An 18,360-nucleotide genomic window follows, 5' to 3' on the forward strand; every position below is an offset into this window, starting at 1 on the left:
AGAACGTTTTTTCAATGGAATCAAATTTCAAAATAATAGTAAGGACCAAACTTCGTAAGGACCTTTAAACATTCGCTGTAAAAAACCAGCGAACAGGTTGAAGATTTTTTTTCAATTTGTTTATTACTAGTTACTATGCTTATAACTCAAGAACGTTTTGACTGATTTTCACGATTAATATAACTTCGGAATGGAGTCTTGGCAAAAACAATACGAACAAGTAAGCAAAGGCTATAGTTGTGCGGGGCCGACCATGTGATACCCTACAACACTACAATATGTTAGAAGCCCCCTTATGTCCAAATCCATTTTGGAAGATTTGGCTTTTGAAATTATGTCACCAGGGACATTTGCCCAATATTTACGCACACCGTCGTGCTTTTAGTTGTGTGGTCCATTTTACAGCTAAAATTAATCCAATGGTCATCCAAAAGGCTAAAATTCTTCTCTGTCCTTAACTCTCTTCTCAGGCGTGTCGATTGACTTCAATTGTGTAATCACGAGTTTTTTTCTGCTTTTGGTTCATTTGAAACCCTAAATATTTTGCGAAAGTAAGAGGCCCCACTGTATCTCCAAATTTAGACTCATCTATTTGATATGCTTATCTACTATATTTGGCTATATTCGTCAACGAAATCAGAATAAAAAGCCAGAAGTTCTTCGCCTGTAAGTAATGTTGGTAATATTCCACACAAAAGTAGTGGTCCATTCTATCCGCTGTCCTTAACTCCAACTTCATGCAAGATTTCGTGTCCATTAGTTTCTATTTGTGACCTTTATAACGGCTGCAAAATCAGGAACATTTTTAGTTGTTGGTCCAGTTCAACCCCTAAATATATTGCGGACATGTTTGAAAAAAATAGGCCTAGCCCTTCTGAGTCTAACCCTGCCCTTATGAAAATTTTTGTGAGGATTGGACGATAATTGCAATCTGTATATAATGACCCCAACCTGTGTTGTAAGGTGAAAAAATATTACAAAATATACACTTCAATATTATTGGTCAACATTTTTATGCGATTTTTTTAGATTTTATACTTTCACAACAAGCCATTCTTGAGATATAAGCATTCCCTTCCTTTGTATATATACATTGTATATATTTCGCTATATATATCCGATATATTTATTATTGGCATCTGCGTTACGGTCGAAATTGCCCTGTTCGCCTATTTGTGATTTCGCCGTTATTAAAAATATTCGCGGTTTAATATAAAATTTGATTTTTATTTAACAGAAATGTTATTGTCTATTTCACCCACTAAATATTACCCGATGACCACCAAAATTGGAAGGCTTCTGCCCAGCCCGAAGCTCTAGCTCCATGCTAACTTCCGCTTCGATTGGTCCATAATTGCGTCCTGTAGAGCAACTGCAAAATCAGGAAATTTTTCAGTATTTGGTCCATTTCAACCCCTAAATAGTATGCGATCATCTCCAAAAGAAATAGGGTTCTATTCTGGCCTAAAACCCACCTCCAATTTCAATTTCGTGAGGATCGGGCCATAATTGCGACCTGTAGAGTGATTACAAATTAACATGGACAGACGGACGGACGGACATACATAGCTAGATCGACTCAGCTCGGCGAGATAGGAAGATCCATATATACTTTCCTATGTGGAAACCAATATTTCGAGGTGTTACATAATTTTTGGCCCAATCAAACTTATAATACCCCCAACATATAGTGTTGTAGGGTATAAAAATATGCCAATAAAAATATAAAAGAAAAAATTCTTTTAGCTTGAAATTTTTTCAATTTAAAAACTTTATAGCATTGTACATTTTTTTTGTTTTGAATTCTGAATGAATAATATCAAAAATGAAATAGTACGCAATACGATGTTAAATGGCGACCTTTATGTCTGAAATTGGCATTTAGCTGCCAACTCCAGGATCTACATCGTGCTTCAGCTAGAAGATGCGAACACATTTAAACAAACAAAAATAATCGACAATACGTTATGGGGCTCATTTCAAAACGTGGACCTACCTACTTCTTTCACATGACAATAATCCGTCCAATTGGGAAAAACCGTCCTTGCAAAAACTGATCACGTTTTGTATAACCATTATATGATTTAAGGAACTGGACATTTGTTTAATCGTCTTTAAATTGTACTATGATGAAAGATATGGACATTATCCAACGCGCAATTTCAATGACAAATATTACGTATTACTTTAAAAACAAGTAAAAAATTAAGTTTGGCTGGGCAGAACTATTATTATCATCCACCTTAGGGTAAAGGAAACATTTGTATATAAAAGTATCGGAATTCAAGTGTGTTTCACTTTAAATTTCATATACCAGTAAGACTGTTTAGATAATGCAGTTAGCTTATCAAAAAACCATAAAATGTATGAGGTCGTTATATGGGGCCATACCTCTGCGGACTATTTTATACTTCAAGGATTGTCATCTTTCAAACCTTCTAAAATACCAAATTTGAAGCAATTGTATGCGTAAATGTGAATAGGATTATCAGCATACCCAATATCGGTAGGTATCGTTATATGTGTTAGACAAATCCGAGGAGAAATGTGGCAAAAATCATCAAAATACCGAATTACCACACCAAAACATGGACCGATAGATCTCATTTTCATTACCAACCATCCACACAAATTACAAATTGTTCTGCTAAATTTGCCGTACGTCGAATAATGTGGGTTGTATCGTAATTGAAACAAACAGACATACAGACGGACAAATCGACTTAGAATTTTATGCTGATTTTATGGGGTCTATGACGAACATTTAGGGATATTACAAATGCAATTAAAAAGTTAGTATCAGTTATAAGTTATATAAAGTTAATATATATATATATATATATATATATATATATATATATATATATATATATATATATATATATATATATATATATATATATATATATATGTATTCCCAACCTTACCCCTTGGTAAACATTACCATCGTTCTCCACTAATAAACAAACGTTCTTTTTATAAAAAACAACAATAACGGGATAAAGCCTGACCTGCAACAACAAAATATGTAAAAATTTTGAAAAATATAAAAACACATCAGTTGAGAACTGCTGGGCCGATTTGACTCAATATCTCTTTTGGTTATGTGTAATTACAGTGGAAACGTTTTCATGAAAGAAAATTTTGAGAAAAATCGCTGGACTGAAAAAATTGACTGTTATATTATGATATGGAATTTTGTGTAGAATTGTTTCAGAATGCCTTTTGGAATTGAAAGTTCTTACTGAAAAAACCATGCTGTTGTATGGTTGCCATACCCAAGTTTTCGATTTTGATTGGATATGGAAATAATCCATCCAATGAGAATTAAAAATGCAAAATTCATTGGGACTTCAATCAGTGAAATACCGAATATGAAGAGGCCCTGTAATATACGGACTATACAAAATAGTGGAAATTCTTCCGAACCCTTAAAAGTAACCTTATACTAGCACTATGCGCTATAGTTAGTAATTATACTGCGCCCCAGACGATCTTGGGGTTAGGAAATTTTTTGGTTGGTAAATAAAAATCCCAAAAGAGGGGTTCCCGGATCTAACTTTTTTAGAGTCCATTTTATATAGCTTAACCATACACAAAGGTCCGCAAATATTTTGCCCTATACTCTGCGAAAGTTAGGATAAAGTTTTAAATTTGATACAGTCCTAAGGGTTATATGAGGTATCATTTGTACAAAATATGTGTCAGGTTGGTCTACATTGTGATATAGCCCCTTTCAAATTCCTCAAATGTTGGTAATTTGAGATTTTAGAAAGAACAAGTAAAAAGGCTGTAAGTTCGGCCGGGCCGAACTTTTAATACCCTCCACCATTTGGAACAAATTTGGCAATTTCCAAAAAAAAAAAAAACCGTTAAAAATTCTGTTAAAATCTTAAAAATACCGAATGCTTATACGACGACGTGGGCCTGCATAGGCAACTTTTGTCATAAATTATTACAATATTTAAATGCGAAACTTGAAGAAAAATCTGTTTATAATGTAGCTAAAATCGTCAAAATACCGAATATGGGGGGTACCGTTATATGGGGGCTATACGAAGACGTGGACCTGCACAGACAATTTTCTGGTATGGGCTGAAGTATCCATTACGAACTTCACATGCGAAATTTGAAAGAATCCCTGTAAATAATGTCGCTAAAATCATTAAAATACCGAATATCGGGGGGTACCGTTATATGGGGGCTATATGAAGACGTGGATCTACATGGCTCATTTTTTGACTTTGGATGAAGTATCCATTACGAACTTCAAATACCAAATTTGAAACGATTCCGGTAAACAATGTCGCTAAAATCATCAAAATACCGAATATCGGGAGGTACCGTTATATGGGGGCCATATGAAGACGTGGACCTGCACAGATAATTTTCTGTCTTAGGCTGTAGTATCCATTACGAACTTCAAATACCAAATTTGAAATAATTCCGGTGAATAATGTCGCTAAAATCATCAAAATACCGAATATAGGGAGGTACCGTTATATGGGGGCTATATGATAACTTGGACCTACATGGCCCATTTACGAACTTAACCTGCCTACTGGGAAAATATACATGTGTGCAAAATTTTAGCCTTCTATCTCAATTTGTTCGAAAGATAGCGTGATTACAACAGACAGACAGACAGACAGACAGACGGACAGACGGACAGACAGACAGACAGACAGACAGACACACAGACAGACAGACGGACATGGCTAAATCGTCTTAGAATTTTACGCTGATCAAGAATATATATACTTTGTTGGGTCTGACATGAATATTTCGAGGAGTTACAAACGGAATGACAAAATTAATATACCCTCCATAGTATGGTGGAGGGTATAACAAGTAAAAAAGCTGTAAGTTCGGCCGGGCCGAACTTTTAATACCCTCCACCATTTGGTACAAATTTGGCATTTTCTAATAAATAAAATCCGTTAAAAATTCTGTTAAAATCTTAAGAATACTGAATGCTTATACGACGACGTGGGCCAGCATAGGCAACTTTTGTCATAAGTTATTACACTATTTAAATGCGAAACTTGAAGAAAAATCTGTTTATAATCTAGCTAATATCATTAAAATACCGAATATGGGGGATACCGTTATATGGGGGCTATACGAAGACATGGACCTGCGCAGACAATTTTCTGGCATGGGCTGAAGTATCCATTCCGAAATTCACATGCGAAATTTAAAACAATCCCGGTAAATAATTTCGCTAAAATCATCAAAATACCGAATATCGGGGGGTACGGTATATGGGGGCTATATGAAGACGTGGACCTATATGGCCCATTTTCTGTTTTATGCTGCAGTATCTATTACGAACTTCAAACACCAAATTTGGAACGATTTTGCTGAATAATTTCGCTTAAATCATCAAAATACCGAATATCGGGGGGTACCGTTATATGGGGGCTATATGAAGACGTGGACCTATATGGCCCATTTTCTGTTTTATGCTGCAGTATCTATTACGAACTTCAAACACCAAATTTGGAACGATTTCGCTGAATAATTTCGCTAAAATCATCAAAATACCGAATATCGGGGGTACCGTAATATGGGGGCTATATGAAGAAGTGGACCTACATGGCTCATTTTTTGACTTAGGATGTAGTATCCATTACGAAGTTCAAGTACCAAATTTGAAACGATTCCGGTAAACAATGTCGCAAAAATCATAAAAATACCGAATATCGGGGGGTACCGTTATATGGGGGCTACACGAAGACATGGACCTGCACAGATAATTTTCTGTTTTAGGCTGTAGTATTCATTACGAACTTCAAATGCCAAATTTGAAACAATTCCGGCGAATAATGTCGCTAAAATCATAAAAATACTGAATATCGGGAGGTACAGTTATATGGGGGCTATATGATAACTTGGACCTACATGGCCCATTTACGAACTTAACCTGCCTACTGGCAAAATATACATGTGTGCAAAATTTTAGCCTTCTATCTCAATTTGTTCGAAAGATAGCGTGATTACAACAGACAGACAGACAGACAGACAGACAGACAGACAGACGGACAGACAGACAGACAGACAGACACACAGACAGACAGACGGACATGGCTAAATCGTCTTAGAATTTTACGCTGATCAAGAATATATATACTTTGTTGGGTCTGACATGAGTATTTCGAGGAGTTACAAACGGAATGACAAAATTAATATACCCTCCATAGTATGGTGGAGGGTATAAAAACAATTTTTTTCAAATAATTATAAGTATAGGATCATGCTTCATTACAACACTTATGTGAAGGTACCTGGTGATTTTAGCTATTACCAAGTTCTTGGTCACATTTTTCAATTGATTTTGCCCTTATTTGGCATTTAGCTTCTGGTAGAAGACCTCTTCGCGGAAATTTTTCAATGTCAAGGTTTCGGAGTAGCGCTCATATAAAAATACCTCCTGATTTTACATGTTTCGAAGGGTTTGACTATATTTTTGAATCGACTTGACTTAAAATGTGTGTTTAGGCTACTTTGGAGTAGAGAACCATCTTACATGGGCCTATTATAAACAGTTAATGTATACTTTTTAATATATATGCTATATTATTTTGGTTTTTAACTCTCAAACTAAAACCTCTTACTGAAAAATAAGATCAGGTTTTTTGAAAGAGGTATTTATTTCTATTTAATCGAGTCATCATTTATACTAAAAAGTGGCACAAACTTATGTGAGCCAGATTTGTGAATTATTATGCTTTAAAAACTATCCATTAAAGAGTAAAACTACGGCCCGGCAACGCGGACTGGGCCATATATATAGTTCCACGTTTTCACGAAGTAGTCTAAAAAATTGTATTTGTGGTTACATTTACAGTTTATAATGGGTTTCTACGGTGGCGGAACATTGTATATACAGGTTGAGATGAAAAACTGCAACAAATTTCAGACTGCTGTCATTTCTAAGCCACTCGTCCGATTGCTGTTAAAATTATTTCAGTGACAGCTCATTATATTGTTTACAAGCGTACAATAAGCGAATTTTCCAAAATAAAAAGTTATTCGTGATGGAATTCAAGCGTGATTTCTTTATATTTGGCTGGAAAGCGACAAGTGGCTGTCGTTAGAGCACTCCAGCATTTAAATGTGAATAAATATTTTGTGTCTCGTACTATCGCTCCTTACCGTGATACACGACATCAAGGAAGTGGACGGAAGAAAACAGCAACATCAGCAGAAATGGTTCGAAAAGCAAAGAAGCGACTTGATCGAAACCCGCGTCGCAATGGCCAAAAAATCGCTCGTGAGCTGAACATATCGCTGAATATATCGCTTGGCCGAAAGTGGTGAACTGCCGAATTTGGTTTTCTCCGATGAGATAACATTCGTTGTCCAGCAGTTTGCAAACAAACAAAATGATCGTGTATACTTGCCAAAGAGGTCAGCTGAAAAGGTGCACCTTCGGTTGGCCACCAGAACTTAAGCGCCTTCCATGGTGATGGTTTGGGCCGCCATAACAGCCGATGGTCGCTCCCCGCTCGTATTAATCGACCCTGACATCAGAATAAATACCGAATATTATCGCGAAAATATTCTGGAGGGTGTATTGAAGCCTTAGGCACGCAAACATTTTGACCGCAGACCTTGGACATTCCAATAGGACTCAGCACCATCGCACTCAGCACGCGCCACCCAAGAATGGTCACAAAATTAGATTCCTCGCTTAATTTCCAGCGCACAATGGATCTCCGGAAACCAATCCATTGGATATTGTGTCTGGGGTATTTTAGAAAGCATTGTTGGCACTAAAAAATACCAAAGTGTCGATCACCTCAAGCTTCGCCGGGAATGGACCAAAACACCGCAGAGCAACATTCGGGTAGAGTGTGACGATTTCATTGGCAGTTTGAAGGCCATAATTCGCGCCAAAGGTGACCAATTCGAACAAATCTAAAATTATTCTAAAATTTGATGATATTTCCGATATTTTTTGCTTTCAATCAATAAAATTAAAAAAGTAAATGTAAAAGTTATGGCTTTTGACTTTGTTGCATTTTTTTATCTCACCCTTTATGTGGAGAACTCGTGGAAATGACTGTGTCTTTTAATACAGTTTTTGTTTTCGTCCGTGTGTCATTTGGAGTAGAAATCATGTATTTTTAACATTTGGCTGGAAAGTCAGCAATAGCCCACAATGTAACAAATTAGATTTCAGCAATATTTGAATTAAATATTATCGAAAAATATTTTACGACCATGAAAAATCTAACTAATATCATTAAACCGAGACATGTTTGTCACTGATTTAGAGGGTATATTAGGAGTTTGCGATTTTAGATATAAAATAACATGAAACGTATATATGGGAGATATATCTATAAAGGAATTAATTTGGTCCAAATATGACAGACCTTAATTTTGATGGAATTTTATCGTATGATCCAACACAGAACCCACATAGGCAAACATAGCACGGTTGGTGTATCATTTACAAAATATTTGAGGGGAATATATATGATACTTCTTAGCTGTATCTGATACTTCGTACCCAATGTCATTGTTATAGAGTTCATTTTAGGATTCTGAGCGACATAAATATGAAATCGGATGAAAGTTATTTGTGGGAGCTATACAATGAAAAAGGTGCAAAACAATATTATTTCGCACAGCAAACGTTTCCGGCGATTCGATCGCAAACAATACAGCTCGGTAACTCACAGCCGAAGTACATTAAAGCAATCGTATTATTTGTGTACTTATGGCATTGAAATGTCTAGGGTTTTGTTTGGAGTACAAACGATTGAACTTTTAAAGTTTGTGACTTCGTGTGAGCTGTACGTTATTCGTTTCGTTGGTTTTCGTTCGCTGCTTTTAATACCCTCCACCATTAGGTACCTAGATATTCAATGTTTTGCCACCGAAGCTAGAACCCATTAAGAACTATAAATGCATTTTTTTGGCAAATTCGTAACAACAACAACCATCAATATACCGAATATCGAGATGTACCGTTATTTAGGGCTAAACATCAGTGTAGGTGGACCCATTACGATCCACAAAAACCTTGTTTTGGACAAATCCTTGGAAAAATCATTTAAATATCGAATATCGTAAGGTACAATAACATGGGGGTATACGAAAACGTACGAATATATCTCATTTCTAATACCAACCAACCTAGACACAATACATACTACTGTGCCAATTTTTTTTTTTGGCTCTACGTCGAATATTGTGGGCTGTATAGAGATTTCAACAGATGACAGACAGTCTATGACGAATATTAAGAGATTTTACAAACGGAATGGCAAATTTAATATACCCTCCTTTCCAAGGTGGAGGGTATAAAAACAATTCATATGTATATACATACAGGTCCTCCATTCACGCAAGTAGTAAAATAATGCATATTGATTAAAAAATTAAAAGAGGACAAATAAATTCATGTTGTACACATTAATACTTTTTTAGTTCATTATTTAAAAACGAAAAATAAGCATCACATAAGAACTTGTTTTCGGTACAAAAAATGTCTGAATGTATCTTTTTTTATTGGACAATCCCGTTGTTGTTCTTACTCCTCAACTGCAGACCCAACCAAAATATTCTTCGTTTTCGTCACATGTTACGAATTCTTTAAATCCTTCTCTTAAATTGTCCGCCATTTCAAACTCATCGGAACTTTCAATATCCACATTTTCATCTGCGTGGGACGTCTTCACTAATTTCGCCTGTAAAATTGTACCTAGCATTACTAACATGTACAATAACAAAATCCGATAGTTTTAATACCTCTTTAAAACAATTTTAAATAGACGTTTGTTTAACCATCGAAAAAACCGCGCTTTATCATGTGCATTGCATGTAGAACATTAATTGACTTGAATTGAATCTTTTCAGCTGTTGTCCCTAGCTCCATAGCTACAATAGGTTTTCTAACAATATTCGGCCTATAATATGACTTGAAGGCATGAACTATACCCTGATCTAGGGGCTGGGTTATTTCTGTAAATCTGGGTTATTGCTGTATTTTCTGGTAAAAATTGTAGATTTATGTGCTTTAAATTTTGGGGTTTCTTGTGGGAATACGCATTACCTACAACAGAACAGTGTTTCGTTTCTGTAGAGCCATTTCTTCTTCTAAATTAAGTATAATCTCGCTTCATAGATCTACTGTCACATACTGGGACATACTTAACTTTTCAGACAACATGAGGTTTAAGCCTTTCCAATTATAATAACTTTTTTGTAATTTCCCGTGGCATTGCATATAAAAAGTAATGTTACGCACTCCTTAGATGACTTGCCTTGTGGAGACAATTCTTTGAAAAATAAAGCGGTTTCATCCGCGTTAAAAGTGTCGGCCTCCTCGTATTCTGATAATATATTTGATACAGCTGATCAATCAATCAATCCGGATTATCAATTAACTGTGTTTAATTATCCGAAAAAATTACATGAGTTTTCGTTCCCTTTACCATGTTTGCAAAGAAATGCAGCAGGACATAATACCCTGTACCACATTGTGATGTCGGGTATAAAAGTAGCGTGTGGAACACTTAAGCATGACACCGACGCTATGTTTACTAATCGATAAACACACATTATGAATATGCCAAAGTGGTTCTCTATACTCATTTACACTGTTCTTTATTTCAGATAGTCCTCTATTTGCTCCGAATATGGACAAGATTGGTTTACAAGTGATGTCATGGCCATCGCACCAGCTCATCTCTCGAATATTTGCTTTATTCCTACGCGACGTCCTAAATTATAAAAATGTGTACTTGTTTCCTGTTACCTTCAATGGGGATCTCAACGACACCAACTACGAAGCTAAGAAGTTCACCCATATTATGGACCTCATAAAGTATGTATGTTGACGCAGTTTTCGATTTATGTTGGCACTAAATATTTTATATGTATCAATTTTCTCTCTTTTCTTAATTTTTACTCTCAGTAATCCGAATATTCTTATGATGAATGTAGGTCTGTGGACACCCGCCCAAGGGCATTCGGTCAAACCGCAAAATGTCCATGCGGCGGGTGTCTCGATGTTCCCTGGACGTTTTGGTTGGTTTGCGTCTCCAGGACGTAATGGCATGCCAGCTCACCCGCTTCACTATTCCATTTTCCTCAATCACACAAATCCACTTTACGACCAATTTGTGTTGGACGAAGTTGAAATAAAACATTTATTGCAGAGCAACGGGTAAGAATGGACGACATGTGTATGACCCTGTATATGACCCTAATTGTACGTGATCTTACATTCACAGCTCAGAGTATTTTCAAGGCGAACTCTGTCGAACAATTCGGTGTGCTACCCTTCTGGCCGAATACAAAAATGACACGTCTTTTGTTCAACACCAAATTGATGAAATGAAGGCCTATCTCAATGTTCTCTGGCTTGGTCCACGATTTCGATCTGAACTAGATCGATTGAATACCATTTTCACGTCAGGACACTCCGAAAAACGACTCTTGATTTTGCATTGGATTCCATCAGATGTCGTTGGCAGTTCGTATGAGTACATTACGCTGCCACAATGTGAGGAGTTTTTCTCTCTATTTCGCTCCTACTGCAAGTATGAACTGACACCGGTCATAAAGTACTATGCCAAGGGTGTTGCCAAGGATGAACGATTGATGTTCGCCCTGCGCTACTTCTGGATTCCGGATTTGGGATATCTTTACAATGAAGTAAACAGACGACGAATCGCCAGTCATAAAGGCTACATCACAAATGAGATGTACGATGATGTAGCGTGCCGCTGGTTGCGGACTCAATCGGTGGAGAACAGTACGTGGGTTTTGAGGAAGCGTAAAACACTGTCGGTCGGAGGTATTTTTCCTATTTTAGAGGACAGTCGGGGACATCAAAATCTTATTCAAGCTGTGCGCAGAGCCGCCAATGTAATCAATGGCAGTACCGTAATTCTTCCTAACTACGACTTCCGTGTGTTGGAGAACGATGGCGAGTGCAAGGCCGACATTGTCATGAGGACCTTCATTCACTACTTTAATGATCCCGATGTGGTGGGTGTTTTGGGCCCAGCCTGCAGTGAGACTGTTGAACCCATAGCAGGTATATCGCGACACACGAATATGGCGGTGATTTCGTACTCAGCAGAGGGTGCTTCCTTCATCGACCGGCAAGCGTATCCATTCTTTTTCCGCACAATTGGCTCAAATCGACAATATGAAGATCTCTATATCAGTCTGATGAAAGAATTCGGTTGGAGGCGCGTCGCTGCTATAACTGAAGATGGACAGAAGTACACCGAATACATTTCACATATGGAGACAACATTGAAGAATAACAACTTTGAACTGATTGCGAATAAAAAGTTCCTAAATGAAGTCAATCCTCATCAAATGCGAAAGGTTAGTTCATTTATTTTATTTCTTTAAATTATCGTATATTTTACAGGGAAAAATAAATTTTTGACTAGCCGATTGTCCTCAACACATATCTGTGCAAACTTATAGCCTGTTCGTCCCGTTAATGATTCTCAAAAAGAACATAAAATGACAATGTAATTTTAAATGCTAATGTATTAAAATTAGATGTCGTTTGTTGGTAATTGCACCAGTTCAGAACGGCTAAACTGATTTTGATATATTTTTTTCAAAAGTTTGTCATACCTTAACTTAGGTTTTTAATGGAAAGAAAAATTGACCACAACCCACTATTTTCGATTCATCTAAAATATCAAAATAGTATCTCTCAAACCCTAGGATTTTTTTTTTTTGGCGGAGGAATAACAATTTAAACGTAAGAGAGTTTTCTGCAAACATGTCAAGTTCGAAGATAAGCTATATCCCTCCCCATATTCAGTATTTGACGATTTTAGCCACAGTTTCTAACGTAATAGTCAAAATCTGAAATATAGAGTTCATAATGGATTTTATTCCCTGAAGCATAACATTGTCTTTACATGTCGATATTTTTGCATAGACGCCATATAATTAGATATTTGGTATTTTGGCAATTTTAGCCACATTTTCAACCGGAATAAATTAAAACTCGGTATGTACATTTCAAAATAGGTTCTACCTCCTTTGGAAGAATATTGTCTATAAAGGTCCACGCTTTTATGAAGTGTTCTACTCCTGGAGCAGAACAATTTCTATGTTCGTCAATGTTTTTCTCAATGTTATTCTATAGCCCCATCCTTCGATTTTCGGCATGTAATAAGGAAATAGTTAAAAACAACTGGTTGCATATAATTGTGAATAATTCGGACACAAGCGGGCTTAGCATCAGGGTTGCATTTCTGTAGACTTACGAAGCTGTCCTACCTTCTTACCACAAAGTTTTCTCAAATCTGTTTATTGTTGACAAATTTGTTTTGAGTTTTTGCGAAAATTGTCATCTAGAAAATGTTTTTTTTTTTTTTTTTTTTGTAAAATCACGCGAATTTCGATTATTCTATATTCCAATATTTTTCAATGTTTTCCCAAGATATGTTTCTTAAGCTAGTTATAATATTATTCTGAAGGCATTTATTTTTTTTTTTCGAAACGACTACTAACAGCCTGTTTTTTGTAACTATATCTTCCCCACTCGTTCACAAATTTGTCGACTAAAAAATATATTCCACTTTCACTTCCCTTTGGTTTTTGTAACAAACAAATACGGGAGAGAACATCAGAAAAAACTATGGGAAGAACCCTATCGTTTTGAATAGAAATTGACAGAACTTTGCTACAGAATCAATTCAAAACTGACTGTGTATGATGTGGAATTTACATCTGAACTTTTTAGACACATCAATTTTTGTTGTCGTATCTTGATGGAGCGTTTTCAGATATCAGACACAGCTTAGAAATACCTCTTATAAATTTCAATAAAATCGTTCCAGATTTGTATAAAGCTCCCATATATATTTTCATCCGATTTCACATTTATTCCGCACCAATTGTTAATATCAGACCAAATGGAGTGGATTTTCACACATAAGACCGAATTCATTCTAGGAGCAAATACTTCAAGGTCGGTGAAGTTCACTTCACATTGGTGAAACTCGGTTCCAATATATATATTGCTCCGATATATATTTTTTAATATAATCCTTCCCGAAGTCATATAATGCACTCTATAGCAATGGTATTTGGTACGAGAGGCAAATTTGGTGGAAATCGATTCAGAGTTGGATCTACATCCCATATATTAGTTCCCTCTAATTCCAAATTATAACTTTTTTAAAGTCATAAAACGAATTCGAAAAATATTCATAATTGATACACTCCACTTCACATCAATTCCCAATATAAACGTTTATTTGTAACGGTAGCTCTAATAAATATGCACAGTGGTGTAGGGTATCAAAAAGTCGGCCCCGCCCGACTTTTAACCTTTCTTCACTTGTTTTAATTTCATATACAAATAACTCTCCCATTTCAGCATCTGGAAGACTTAAAACAGAGACATGCTAGAATTATTATTGCCGATATTCACAATAAATATGCAGCTATGACCTTATGCGAGGCCTTTAAGCTGGAGGTAGGTACATTTATATTTTAATTTAAGTTTTAGGAAATTATGTTATAATATTTGCTGTTCTTATACTCCCCATTTCAGATGACTGCGTATCAGGGATATGTGTGGTTTTTGCCATCATGGCTCTCGAAGGACTTGGCAGCTCTGGCTGCAGAGGGCAATATCAATTGCACGATCGCAGAATTGCAGAAGGTTAGTTTAGGTTGCTGCTTGGCCATGCTGTAAAATTAATTTAGTATTTTTAGGCATTCGAGGGACATTTTAGCATTACCCACTCTCCCTTCGGGAATAATTATACCGTGATGCAGGAGAACATAACGATCAAAGAATGGATAGATTCATACCACAGCAATGTAAAAGACGTTTCCCAGTATACGGCATTCGCTTATGACGCTGTCTGGGTGTATGCCAAGGCGGTCGACACAGTTTTGCGTGAAAATAAAGACGTCGTGGGAACATTTAAATCAAAGTCCATGGTGGAACGGCTGGTGGACATTATTTGGGAGACCGATTTTCAGGGTCTCTCGGGTCGAGTACGTTTTGGACAAGGCGGCTCAAGAATAACCGATTTGATTGTCATGCAATGGCGCAACAATCAATCATTCGTAGTTAAGAAATATGTACCAAAAATCATTAGCAGCGGACGAAACATGAGGACCAATGGCGGTGAGTTGGTAATGGGCCAGACGCCCATAGTTTGGTTGTCTGACGCTAAACCACCAAGTGACGGGACCTTTGACTGCACCTTCTCGTCGTTGGCCAAAATGTTAAACACGGACTGTGAAAAGGCAACTGTGACGTTTACAACAATTGTTTGCCTGGCAGCGGTAGTGATTGTGTCCATGGTGTCATTTCTCTTCTGGAAACGTCGGTACGACAAAAAACTCAAAGAATCGGCCAGGATCATGAAGAATTTCGGTATAGATTTGCTCTCGCCGACGAACAATAGCGCAAACACCTTAGACAAATGGGAGGTGCCAAAGGAAAATGTTGTCATTAACCGGAAACTAGGCGATGGAGCATTCGGCACAGTGTATGGCGGTGAAGCCTTCATTCCTGCCGAGGGCTGGACTGCGGTAGCTGTGAAGACCCTCAAAACGGGGGCTTCTACTGAAGATCGTCTAGACTTTTTGTCGGAGGCTCAGGCGATGAAGCTCTTCAATCATAAGAACATTGTCAAACTCTTGGGGGTTTGTCTGCAATCGGAACCCATCTACACTATAATGGAGTTCATGCTCTATGGAGACCTTAAGACCTATCTTCTGGCTCGTCGTCATTTGGTAAACGAAAAAATTAGCGATGATTCCGATATTTCATCGAAGCGCCTTACCATGTATGCTGTAGATGTGGCAAAAGGCCTAGCCTACTTGGCGCAACAGAAATACGTCCACCGCGACATAGCCTGTCGAAATTGTCTGGTCAGTGCCCAAAGAACAGTTAAGCTGGGCGATTTTGGCATGGCTCGTCCCACATATGAGAGCGACTACTATCGGTTTAACCGCAAGGGCATGTTGCCCGTACGATGGATGGCACCAGAAGCCTTGGCCCTCGGTATGTTTACACCGGCATCTGATGTATGGGCGTTCGGCGTTGTGCTCTTTGAAATAATAACATTTGCCTCTGTTCCATATCAGGGACTGACCAACAACCAAGTTCTGGAGTATGTCAAAAGTGGCAATACGTTGCAGGTACCGGTCGGAATCAAACCGCAACTAGAAGCTCTTATAAATGCATGTTGGAACCGCGATCCCAAAAAACGACCCACTGCCTCCGACATAATCGAATACATATCGAAGTATCCCAGTCTTCTCACTGCATGTTTGGAATTCCCAAGCGCCTCCGTGGAGATGCCAGAGCCCGAATGTGATGAATTTGAACTGTTAACGAATGTTCGAAGATGTTCGCCGCAAACCAATGACACAAGCTTAGACGTAGTAGTCCAAACGTCTATCACTGATAGATACGTCACTGCCAACAGCGATAAAAATGCTAGCCAATCAGTTGGCATCGGTATGGATCACAGCAATCAGGCAGAGAGCTCCGAACAATACGCCTCGCTAACGCCAACGACGCCAGATGGCTACAGTATTATGTCACCACTTATCCATCAATCGACCAAAACTGTTAGTCAGCAGATGCAATTTTAATGAAAATATAGCCTAGAACTAGATATGTATGTATGTGTGTGCATCGATAAATGAATAGTATAGACGACAAAGTGATCTCAGCACGTTGACTGGCTGTGAAACCTTTTGACAACAAAGAATAATTATGTATAGCTCCGTTCAAGAACTTGCAGGAATCTACTACTTTATTAACCATATTTGGCAACTTTTTACAAGAGAACCAGAACCTGAAAAAAAACTAGTAAAACGTGTAGGCAATTTTAAGGGAAAACAACTTGAAGAAATAAGCTGGAAAATTATTTACCAGACTAATTAGGTCGCATATCACAGTTTAGGTTCAAGGTCCATATCCGTCCACGTTTTCCTATAGCCCCCATATAACGGTACCTCCCGATATTCGGAATTTTCATAATTTTAGCGGCAGTTTTTAAGGTAATTATTTCATATTTAAATGTTTCTATGCAGGTCCAAGTCTTCGTATAGCCCCCATATGACGGCACCCCCAGATATTCGGTATTTTGATGCTTTTAGCGACATTATTTACCGGAATTATTTAAAATTTCGTATTTGAAGTTCGTAATGGGTACTACAGTCTATGACAAACATTTTTGTATGCAGGTCCACGTCTTCGTATAGTCCCCATATAACGGTAGCTCCCGATATTCGGTATTTTGATGATTTTAGCGACATTATTCATCGGAATTGTTTCAAATTTGGCATTTAAAGTTCGCAATTCATTTTTCATTTAAGTGGTAGTTTCCGGAAGTTTTTTTGAAATTTTTAAAGTTTCAAATGGTGGAGGGTTTTTTACTTGTTGCTCTTAAAATCATTTTTTAATTGAGTTCGTTGATTACTGACCAGTGCCATTATACTAGCCATTCGTCGTCTTTATAGTCATTTAACGATGTACATCCAGCGAGTACCTCACTAAACATAAAAACAGACATATTCATAATTTTTCGTGAATTCATACGTCATGCTTTCATACCCCTATCTTAGCTGGTCTCTGAAGAGAATTGTAAAAAAGACTCGGTTTAAGAACCGAACGTAAACGTTGGCCTTATTAACTTTCGAATACAATTTACTTACTTGTATGTATCTGTATGTATATAGAAACTAGCTCTAAATATTTATTTTAAGGATCTTGGTTCCTATTGTACTGTTTTATTAATTTATTATTATATTTATGTTGTTGTGTTCCAATATTTAAAAACGCAAATTTAAGAGTTCATTCAAAACCAAATAAAATAAAAACTATGCCGTGTATGTACACAAAATTATTAATATGTATGTGTAATAAATGTTTATCGGCAGGCTTTAAGCCAAGGACTTTTGTGGGTCCTTGACCATGCAACAAACGTATACATACGGGCGTAACATTTTTTGTTCTGAAATTAGTACAATCTTTATACCCTACACCACACTGTGGTCAGGGTATTATGTCTTTGTGCATTTGTGTGTAACAGAGAAAAGAAAATGAGATATATAATTTTTTGAGTCGATTTATGGACGTCCGTCTGTCCATCTGTCCTTCCGTTATCTTTATCTATAAAAGAGGAAAATGTTTGTACGTTTGTTTGTAATTTATGGACTCAAAAACTGCTGAACAGAATTTCCAGAATTTCAGCATCGCCTGAAAGTAACACAGGCTGTATACATTTTTGGAATCACACTTGGAACTTGATACATAGCATCAGAATCGGAGGTACCTCCAAAAAATTTATATTTTGTATGCTCATATCTATTGATCGGTTG

General features: G+C 37.0%; 1 protein-coding gene across 3 annotated transcripts in view; it reads left to right on the forward strand.

Moving 5' to 3' along the window:
* The window catches only part of LOC101898046 (atrial natriuretic peptide receptor 2), a 110,579-nt gene extending 92,685 nt beyond the window's left edge, over positions 1-17,894 (forward strand). Inside the window, exons 3-8 of one of the 3 annotated variants that reach the window (XM_059128060.1) lie at positions 10,633-10,843; positions 10,934-11,185; positions 11,253-12,360; positions 14,384-14,482; positions 14,561-14,671; positions 14,725-17,894. In XM_059128060.1, coding sequence (XP_058984043.1) covers positions 10,633-10,843; positions 10,934-11,185; positions 11,253-12,360; positions 14,384-14,482; positions 14,561-14,671; positions 14,725-16,626 — 3,683 coding nt within the window. In that variant the 3' untranslated portion in view covers positions 16,627-17,894. Of the gene's footprint in view, positions 1-10,632; positions 10,848-10,933; positions 11,186-11,252; positions 12,361-14,383; positions 14,483-14,560; positions 14,672-14,724 lie in introns of those variants that run through there. The other 2 variants (XM_059128061.1, XM_059128062.1) reach the window with 2 other exon arrangements.
* The last annotated feature ends 466 nt before the right edge of the window (positions 17,895-18,360 follow it).

Source organism: Musca domestica, unplaced genomic scaffold (assembly GCF_030504385.1).
Source record: "Musca domestica strain aabys unplaced genomic scaffold, Musca_domestica.polishedcontigs.V.1.1 5, whole genome shotgun sequence".
Lineage (NCBI taxonomy): Eukaryota > Metazoa > Arthropoda > Insecta > Diptera > Muscidae > Musca > Musca domestica.